Genomic DNA, 10796 nt, shown 5'->3' with positions numbered 1-10796 from the left:
GAAAGGTTCAACCCCATTTCTACCGTTCGGCTACGGGAAAGAAACAGCAGTAACTAATTTGAAATCCCTTGTTCAAATGCCGTCCCTCTGCTGTAATGAAATTTAAGATGTAGATTCTTAGGAGACACGCCGAACTCCCCAAACGTCCTGATTTTATTAACGTCTCCCTCCAAGAATTTGCAAATAAAAGTTTATGTTTTTTAAGTAGTAAAAAGAAGTTGTGTCACAGGCTTTCAGACCGCTGGGTCCAATGGGTGCGCCAAACATTGACGGTCATTAATTGTGTTTTCTTTTCAAATCAAATGTCAGTGCAATTAACAGATTTTGATCGGAAGACTGCTAAGGATTGATTCCATATGCGATAAGGAATGTGCAACTTGTTATCTGTCGCCCCGGAATTACGGAAAAGCTCCAAACGTGTAATTCGAAGAGAGCTGGCTGCTTTTTCAACACTTTGATCTCTGCCGCTTTCTATTTTTTCTCTAACACTTTTTCTGCTTGACAGTTCCCGCAGATTTCTCGTTTGGTTGAATTAGCTTTCGAATATTATTGTAAATTGAATAAAGTTGATTATTTTTTTCTAAATACTCACCATCTATTTGTAGCATTCAAAAATGCCTTCGGGATTTCACATTCAAAAGGGGCATCCTATATGGTTCAGATTAAAGCGAGTGCCAACAAGTTTCGTGAGGTTACCTTCAGATAAAACAGTAAAAAGACCAACGTTGGATTCAATTACTTGCCAAGAGAAGCAATGTCTTTAAGTTACATTATGGGGACTGTTATAAACCAATCCCAATGGATCCGCTATATATACTATGAGATGAATCTCAACCCCTATAGGTTTGAGAATTGTGCTCGATTACATTATGCATACTGTACAATCCTATCGAATTTTCGGTAGTGATGTTTAACATTAGAAAAAAATAAATATTTAAATGAGCAAAATAAAACTTAATCTTACTTCAGGGTCATTAAAACTTTATTTTAGTTCACAGCGGAAGTCTTGGTTAGGGTAAGCGCTGGACCAACTTTGTTTAAAAAAAGAGGATCGGTTTCAGATTATGGAAGATTTTATAGCGCTTCCTTTAACCACGACTTCTTACACATTCCCTGAAGAGGTTTATAAGTGTAAAAGGAGTAACGAGTGTTAAAGAGGAGTAATAAATCAGCAGCTGGCCAGCGGGTCCTGACACCGCCCGGAGATGCGGCACGTGTCATGGCCGGAGTCTGAGTGCCTCAGAGCGGGGAAGTGTCCCAGCCAGGACCGCCGGTTAGACAGCTTCATTTATTGAGTTACAGTTCAAACATGGAACGAGTTGATCTGACCTTTTAACTTTTTTTTCAATACTGATCAAAAACTAATTCCACAAATGTACATGAAATAATAAATAATAGTGCTTATAGTCTGATGACTCCACTGTAATGAAATCCCGACATGAAGCTTTTGCCCCGAAGGAAACATTGATCCGAACAGCATAATGGCCTTTCCATGAAAGAATGAGCAAAATATGCAATAACCTCGCTTAGCATAAACTGCTATCAAAGGAACTGTGTCACAGGACTGAGATTCGTATACGTACCTAATGCTTTATTGCTCAATTTTCATTATTACTCTTTGCTTAACTCATTTTAAGACAACTAAGTATTGAAAAGCCTGTTAATTGCACAGTAATTTAACGAAGCTCTTAGGTCTTCAAAGGGTTAATAACAATAACATGTTCAGTACCGTATGTTCCCTAAAATCAAGAGGCGGGCTTCTTCACTCGACTAATTGATTTTTGTACAGTGTGCACTTCAGCCGCTAAAGTTACTCATTAAATTAATAGATTATTAGTGCGTTGGTGCTGTTGCAGATGTCAATGACAGAAGAGACACGTTTCTTACTGAGCATATTAAAACCAGTCACAATCCACGTGTCTTTCAGTAAGTAACAAACGTCTAAATTACTGATACCACGATATGAAGTACGCGCAGTGACACGGGGCAAATCACATTAGCATAACAATATGGAATCTATAGAAATGCAGCGTCGAAACGTTCCGTGCCGTGACCTCCATTCCTTACTGTTCCCTTTAGCTGCATCACCTGCGTTCAGCATTTGCTCTTTCCGCCTTTTGATTTTTGTCCAATGTCAATCCTTGTTTTCACTCATTTCCCATTGCTTCACTTTCCTAGTCCTTCCCGCGTCCTAGCTTGGCTGTGCGGTGCTCCTGCCCGCAAATTCTTCGCACATTTGCTTTAATCACTTTTTAAACGTCTCTCCGTGTCTGCTATTCTCCCGCCTTTACTATTCTGTCCTTGTGATCTGATTTCTTTTATCTCAGTCTTTCAATCTGTTTCTTTCTTGTCTTTAGTCTTCTCGAGTTCTCTCTCTCTTTTTTTAAAGATTATTATATGTTCAGCCTGTGTTCATGGCTTTTCATTCTTACTTTTCGTCCTTTCCTTTCATCCTCTGCGTTCTTCATTTCCTCTAACAATGTTTAATCTTTTTCGTTTGTTTCAAAAATGGTCCCAATGCCGTCTTTTCATTTCCTTGACACCTTACTCTTCACCGCTACTCTCTCATTTCTTTTTCAGATGCATTTTCTATTCTTTGTGCCACTTTGCGTTGATTTGATTCCCTTCTACACAAGCGGATGAAGAGTTTCCTGAAACACCCTTGTAAATGCGCAGACACACAATATTGAATTTTTCAAGATGATTAAAATTCTGTCTACATGACACATGGCAGTGTACTTGAGGTAATTAATAAGCTAATAATCTTTTATTTCCCTCCTCCCTGCGAACAGTCTGGGCAGAAACTGAACTGGAGCTGATTCCGCCCCAAGCTCAGCTCAGATTAAACTGAAATAACAAACAGCTTTCCAATGTGCTGCAAAGCCGGTGTGTACATAACCAGAGATGTAGGTGGTGTTCGTCCTTGCAAAAGCTCTAAGCACAGGTCGCTTCGAGAACCCTCCTCTGTGCAGAAAACAGAAACACCCCCGTATAAAATTAATGAGTTGAGTTTAATATAGCAACGGCGCGCGCAAAGTGGCATCGCAGAGAATTTCCTCCAACGGGAAATAACGCACCGGCCAAAGCTGAGGGTAACCTGCACTGCAAGTTAAAATTTTATGAGTACGGATCACTGTTACCCTTTTGTGTGCTTTCTGCTTAAATGCACGTACCGCTTAAAGAACAAACGTAACGTTTTATTTGCAAAACCTTTCTCAGAAATCAGATAATAATTCGCTTTCCACATTGTATTTCTGCTAATTTCGATACAAGGACCTAACGTTACTTAACAAGACCAGATAAATAAAATCTAAAACAAAATACTTTATTCTTCAAACAATGGGTGGGCGATTATCTGACATCAAATACCAAAAAGATGAGCCGTAAAGCGATTAGATGTGGTACATACAGATTTAATATATTGATTCGGAGAATTTCAATCCAGAGACTTGCTTCACTCTAATCCGCATTTATTACAACCTCGTATTTAGCTTTATCATACAGACCTATCGTTACTGAACACCACAGAGGAGCAAGGAACAGGGTACAAACAACGTGGGGTCATAAATTTGCTAATTACAGTTTAGGGACAGGGCTAAAAGTGATAATGAGTTTGGTATGAAGGTGCCGGTGTCTGTGATTTTCACACCACTTATTTACCAGCGTAACCACGAGACTGGGAGCTTCTGGGTTTGCGCCGGATTTTTTGTTTTAATATTGCGTTGGTTCTCTTTGATGTCAAGTGGTGACTCTACAACTGTTTGAAGTCCATTATTAACAAAGAATTAACTCGATCCTAAGCTCTATTGCCCATTCTCAGCCTACGCGGAGAGAGTTCCTGCAGCGTAAGAACCGCCAGCTCAATTAGAAAAAAAACCCTAACCCATTTGTACCAAACAAACTTATTTTATTTAATAGAACAGATATCGGGATCAAAGCCGAAGTGTCTGCATTTTGTACCTAAGTCACCAAAACTAAGTATCTGCTTAACAAAGTTTAAACAATAGCTGGGAGAATAAAGTTTTGTCACTCTGGGTGAAAACTACATCAAAGAGATTAAAAGTTGTTCAAATTCTGTCTTGGTTTACTTGGGTCGATTCTCTTTCCTTTTTTGCTGCCAATTATAGTTCTACAAATACGTAGCTTTTAAAAGAAACCCTATGGCAAAAAGTGGGAGGCGAATGTTCTTCTTTAAAAATTTGGAGCGGGCGTGTTTTTTGCCGGAGAAACTAGTACTGATTGGCGATTGCAAACTGCGACTTGAATGCAACTGAAATAAAAGATCGCGACGTCAGTAAATAGATTTGGAAAAGACACGCTCTGTGACAAAGGCAGAGATTGAGTAAAAGCTGCGGCGGACCCTAAAGAAATAGGAGGGGCTTAGTTAATACCAGAAATGTCAATCAGGCCATCAACTCCGAATAATCTCTACGAATCTGTTAGGACCTGACCCGGGCACCTTCAGATCAATAGCAAGTTGAGAGAGAGCGATCGGATCGGTTACAGTGCGTCTGCATGTGGAAACGTATACTTTCAACTGAGTCTATAGCATTAAAGGTGGATTCTGCGGCTCTTTCTGCACAGAGATTTCTCTCGCAGTAGTCACTGACCATGTCTTTCCCACAACTGGGATATCAGTACATAGCTGCTACTAGGCCACTATACCCAGATCGCCAGGGTATATCGTCTTCCAGGACTGGGAGCGATCTGACGGCGTCCGGCGCTGCTTCTACTGTACTAACCATGTATGGATCCCCTTATGCCGCTCAAGGATACGGCGCCTTTTTGCCTTATGCAGCCGATCTCCCCATGTTTCCTCAGCTGGTAAGAACATTTACGTCAATTCGCTCTGTCTTAGTCCCTTCAATCTGGTAAATCATTAAAAAAAAGTTTGTTGCAATCATGAATACAAGACCCGGGGATGAGGGAGAGGAGATATAGGTCTCTGCGGTAATGCCGTTTTCCTTTTTTGTTAAAGAAAGGCAAACGCCGCTTTTATTTTTTTCCTGGCGAGTTTTCTCGATAAAAGTTTTTTGCCTGTCGCTGTGCCGCGGTTGTTAGTTTCACTCGCGCTCCCTTGTTAATTTCACTTGCAGATTTTTGTGCCAATTTCATCGCTGATTTGTTTCTAACCACTTTTAAGTCTGTAAACCTTCTCCCCCCATTCGTCCCCCAAACTGATAAATTTCCCCAGCACCGACACCCTCTCCAACCCCCACCCCCCACTGTATTCACATACTTTTTTTGTGTTTCAAAATGGGCGGATCATTTAGTAATGCAGGACGTAATTGAAATAATAGCAATGCTTTATTTTTATATGTATATTTAAAAATATTTCCACTTTCTCTCCCTTCGTTTTCTTGTTCAGGGCGCCCAATACGAACTGAAGGACAGTCCGAGCGTACAACACCCTGCTTTCCCACACCACCACGCCGCTTACTACCCTTACGGCCAATACCAGTTCGGAGACCCGTCCAGGCCGAAAAACGCCACAAGGGAAAGTACCAGCACGTTGAAAGCCTGGCTCAATGAGCATAGAAAGAACCCATACCCGACCAAAGGGGAGAAAATCATGTTGGCCATTATCACCAAAATGACCCTGACCCAAGTGTCCACCTGGTTCGCCAATGCCCGGAGAAGGCTGAAAAAGGAGAACAAGATGACTTGGACTCCCAGAAACCGGACGGACGAAGAGGGTAATTCGTATGGAAGCGACCCGGACATGGAAGGGGAGAAAAAGGAGGACGACGAGGAGATCGATTTAGAGAATATCGATACGGAGAATATCGAGAGCAAAGAGGACGAAGATGATCACGACCCGGACTTAAACCTGGACTGCAAACTGGACGGCAGGAGTGACTCTGAGATCTCAGACACTTTTGATGACTTGAACGGTTCGGAGGACGGTTTTCTGAAATCGGTGGTAAAAGATAGCAGAGTGACTGAGGAGAAGCGAGGCGATCTGTCGCCTGAGATTTCAGGACAGTCCAGTGGCGATCAGACCAAAAGCAGCGCCGAGAGGAAAAGCCCTGTCTCCCCTCCGCCCGAGAGCAGCTTGTCGCTGAACCAGAAGCCGAAGATCTGGTCTTTGGCTGAAACCGCCACCACTCCGGACAATCCCCGCAAGTCCCCCCAGATCAGCAGCACTCCTGCGGGGCCTCCAGCCTCCTCTCTCCTCGGCCAGCACAGACTATTCGCCTGCCCCATGGGCAAATTTCAGAACTGGACAAACCGTACCTTTTCTCACCACCCCCTGGCTTTAATCAATTCAAACCACTTCCTCGGACTCAGTGCTGGCCAGGCGGCTCCGGCTGCCGGTGTCCCTGCATTCTGTACAGTAAGAGAGGAGCGGGCTCAGACAGCAGAACCCACAGTAACAGGTACAGAGCACTTGACTGAAAAATACAAAATACATGCTCCAGCCAGACTGTGAGAACACCAGACACAATTTTCACAAGGATCAACTTAATGCAAAAAAAAGAATAAAATTGAATTAGCAGCCTAAACGCTGGGCCCCTTTTAAAGTTCAAATTTAAAATGAAAGAGAACTCAGTGAAGATCTCCAAAGTGATCCATACTGTTTCGAATTAATTTTATTTTCTGGTAATATCTATACAAAGGCTCTTTCTCCAAGCTTTTGAATCGATACCTAGAGATTTTTACATCCTGTTTCCGAAAAGTAGCATTGCTCAACTGTAACTGAATACAAAATAAAGCTCCTACAAGGCGCAATCAAAGTAATGGGATAATGATTTTTTGATGGCCAAAATTACATTTATTATAAACTGATCTTTAGCGCCATTGTAAATGATAATTTATAATTTGATTACAGCAACTTTTTTCCAATAAGTATTAGACGGCAGAAAAGACCAATGTAATAAGATAACACTTACCATATATTGTATTCGGATCACTTTATCCTTCAAGTTGTATAATATATAACGATTCCCAAACAAAGTTGAATTTCAGCGTGTCGCTCTGGGTAAAGGTGGCCTCGGTAATGGCGAACAATACCAATTATAAGAACTCGTTATTATTTACAGATCGAAGCAGTGCCTTGGAAATAGAGAAAAAAATAGTAAAGACAGCTTTTCAGCCGGTTCAGAGACGGTAAGAAATACATTTTATTGTTCCCTGTATATTCCCACGATTTCATACCAGACTCGAGATCCCAGTCAATGCAGGCCTACAACTATTTTTGGGGGTACTTTTCATCGCAGTTAATCTGCATTCAAAACTTAAATTGCAACATTTTATGCAAAACATGGGTGTCAATGTTTATTACAAAAGTTGTAAACACTGATGGTCAATAATTTTATTCGTTTCAGACCCCAGAACCAACTCGATGCAGCCATGGTTTTGTCGGCGCTCTCCTCCGCATAGTCCCTTTTGGCTTTTTTTAAACTTTATTTTGTAACCATTTTCTTGTTAAATGGAATGTAAAAATGTTCCCCCCTGTATAGTTTAACCTGTAAGCATGTATGTGTATTAAAATAAAATTGGTAATGTTATACTGGCCGAGAAGGCGTGTATCAATTAGTTCAGTTTGTGACATGTGGAACCCAGTTTTTTTTTGTAAGTCGAGTGAAAATTAGTTATCACCTGGTGTTCGAGATGTTTTGTATATACCGCAAACAAAAATGTACATACGTGTGAACGAAATTGTACAAGAAAGTATATATTTTTGGCTAATAAATGAACAGTTACGACTTTACATTTGTGTCTGAATTTTCAAAACTGTCAACGAGTAGCGGCAATTCCCCAGGAACATATCAATGTTTTGTTTGCTAAATGCATTGAGATGTATGACTATCAATTGACATTTCGGCCAAGAGAAAATGCGTATTGGAAATGCTGCAAAAAAAGCGATTTAACTGAAAATGCCTAAATACTATTTAAAAGATTTTTTGTATGAAGGTTTATAACAGTCCGCATCAAATTGTAAAACATATGATCCCTTCTGAATTCTTTTTAAAATGCTGCTGTCTCCGTTAGCGGGCAGTTATTACAATCGCTTTTTGCAGCTAATAGTTAAAAATTATTCCCAAGTGCCGAAATAACGCAGAGATTAAATTGTTACACTATGTTTGCAACATTATTGAAGAAACCAAAGTACTGCACTGAAGTACAGCTTCGTAGTTTGTTTAGATCCGTTATTTGTAAACAATGCTTTGAGGATTATCCTATTGTAGGTTTTAGTAAATATCTTAAATGGTTGCAAGAGATCATAATTTCACTTTATCGTTAATGATTGTGGTTAAACACCACGGCAATATTTTAATGCGAGATGATTGTAGATGCTGGAGACACTTAATGCAGTATAATGACTAAATGACTTGTATAATACCAGACCCCCGAAGGGCAGACGTTGATGTGTTGGGTTTTACAGTGAGGGGGAGGCGGGGGTGGGGGTTGGGGGGGGGGGGGGGAGGTGGGGGCAAGAGTCGGACTTAGAGCGCCTCCTGCAGGCAGACACCCTGAAATGCCGCAGTAATAACCAGAGGGAACAGCCACAAATTAATGGTGGTACATCAATGAGAGATAAGAGTCATAAAACGCCAGCTGCCTAATTTATTCTTGCTCCGCTCAATCCCTTCATTTTGTAAAATGTGATGATCTGTGAAAAAAAGTATGAAAACTTTTGATTCACTGTGTGCGTTGCTTTCAGAGCCGCGGGATTCTGAAACTGCCATTTATCCCCGGTATTTTGCAGAACTTAGCTGTGAATTCTGAAATGATCGAGGCCACAAGTCAAACTTCAATCTGCTCCCAACTTTGTGCAGAAGTTTGTTCCCTGGGAGTAAGTCAGTTTATTCCCTCCCGAATGCTGTCATTCCCCGAAAGGGAAATAATTTAACGAATAAAACGTTGGGAATGGTTTAAACAGGCCCCTACCAGTTATGTGCGCAGACATACAGTAATTGTAAAAAGAACCATTCCTTGAAAACCGACCAGACGGCGCATTAATCATTTTTAAAGGGACCGGCATCAGAATTATTGTTCCAAATTTAATGTTCATTAAAAATGCCTATCCAATTTCTTTATAAATTCTTGATAATAAATGAAATTATTTTTTACTTGTTTATTTCCCAGTAGTGCCAGGTCCTTTGAATTCTTGTGATGTGTTTCGTTGTGGTTGTTAATGATTTTCACTGAATTCTACCAGAGTTTCGTTAAGAAATCAAACATGTCTTACGAGCGCGGGTTACCCCAAGCTTTCGGGTTCTTCCGAAGGTAGGAAATTGATACTCTCCCGATCATTTTATTACAAAACTCCGCATCTGGCGGTTCTTTCACAAAGTGGCATTCTGCCGATTGCTCGACTAGACCGTACTAAAAGACCTCGACATCGCATTAATTTATAATACAATAAAGTACTGCTGTTTGAAGTGCAATCGATTGCTACGTTTAAGCTTAAGTCAACCGAAGGTAAAATAAAGAAATATTAAGTTAAACTCATTTTAAAAATGAAGTTTCTTTGATGGATCGTGTAATGACTTTTTAAATGAAAATACATTCCGATTAAAATGGGATAAAATGTGCTTCTTACGACGGTTAGACAGGAAGGAGATTCTGGGTTGGTGAGGAGGGTGCATGCAAGTTAACTAGAGCGAATGATATTTCTGTTTTGCACCTTTAAAAAAAGAAAGTACCACCTTTAAGATTATTTAAATAAATGCAATAAATTGCAAATCCTTTAGTTTTCTAATTGCCACGCAGAGTGCAAATAGTTGCGACCGTGCATTTATTCAAGGAACTGAAACATGCAAGCAGTTTTTCTGTTAGAATTAGCTCAGAGTAGTTTGAAAAGCTTTAATTAAAATGTTTGCATATTATGGTTTAGTTGCCTAGCCAAGATCCCCACCCTCCTTCATTTTGGTTATGAGAATGTACAGCTCAGCAAACACAACCATAGTTAATGCGGTGTCTGTCTCACCAAATACTTCCTACAATATTCAATTCAAGCTATCAGACGCCTCATTTGGTGAACAGAATCGAATCCGGCCTTTCTGTTCCATTTCCTAGGTCCAATCTTAGAATCAATTAAAATAAAACGAATTAAATTAAAAACGATTGACACGTTTGGGTCGTTCGCCGTAAGAGTGGGGTGCAGGAAGTTTAGCCAGGACTCACTAATGTGAGGTTGGGAGGCCGGCAAGTTACACGTCTCTCTCTCGTTCTCTCTCTCTCTGATAAATCCTGATACAGAATAGAAAGCTTCACAGTCTGACGACAGCACATCAACTGTACCCCTGGCATAATTTAGAGCATTGTTTGAACTTTCCGCCTTTAATTGGTGTTTGCTGTTCCTGCTAATTTAAGGAACTCCTGGAGCTTCACTTTCGACAGTACCCAGTCCCATTTAACCAGTGAGGCAACACAGAGCAGCAACGTCCCAATTGTTTTAATGCTCATTAATATTTTGGAAATTGAAAATTATATTGGGAAATTGCTTGAAACTTATGGAAATGTTTCCTTTCACTAATCATTGGACCAGTCTCGGGCATTTATTACTTCAGCCGTCTCATTGATGTGTATGAAAATACAGTTACTCCTCTCTCCAATCTCCTTATTCTGTTTTCCACTCCCCCCCCCCCCCCCACTTCTTGCGCTCTCGATCATCCCCCTTCCCGTCTAATCAATTATCTGCCCACTATTCCTGTTCAGAAGTGAGAACCCATTACGCATATTCATAAATCATCTCTGGTTGGCCTGACACTGATTGATGCAATCATCTTTTTCCCACTCAGTTTTTCACTAGTTCGCTTGATGAAGGATTTTATTTTAAAAAATAA

The 10796-nt window shown here is 40.5% G+C and overlaps 1 protein-coding gene across 2 annotated transcripts; it reads left to right on the top strand.

Moving 5' to 3' along the window:
- The first annotated feature begins 2692 nt into the window (after nt 1-2692).
- irx3a (iroquois homeobox 3a) lies at nt 2693-7689 on the top strand. 2 transcript variants are annotated; one of them, XM_052028295.1, is made up of 4 exons: nt 2693-2744; nt 5369-6380; nt 7044-7110; nt 7329-7689. In XM_052028295.1, the coding sequence occupies exons 1-4, from the start codon at nt 2721-2723 to the stop codon at nt 7381-7383; spliced, it is 1158 nt and encodes a 385-aa protein (XP_051884255.1). In that variant the 5' UTR covers nt 2693-2720; the 3' UTR covers nt 7384-7689. The 2 variants fall into 2 exon arrangements, with proteins under 2 accessions (XP_051884255.1, XP_051884254.1); XM_052028294.1 differs by lacking the exon at nt 2693-2744 and adding an exon at nt 4337-4824.
- The last annotated feature ends 3107 nt before the right edge of the window (nt 7690-10796 follow it).

Source organism: Pristis pectinata, chromosome 13, assembly GCF_009764475.1.
Source record: "Pristis pectinata isolate sPriPec2 chromosome 13, sPriPec2.1.pri, whole genome shotgun sequence".
NCBI lineage: Eukaryota > Metazoa > Chordata > Chondrichthyes > Rhinopristiformes > Pristidae > Pristis > Pristis pectinata.
The sequence above is the reverse complement of the archived record's forward strand: the minus strand, read 5'-3'. Positions and strand labels throughout refer to the sequence as shown.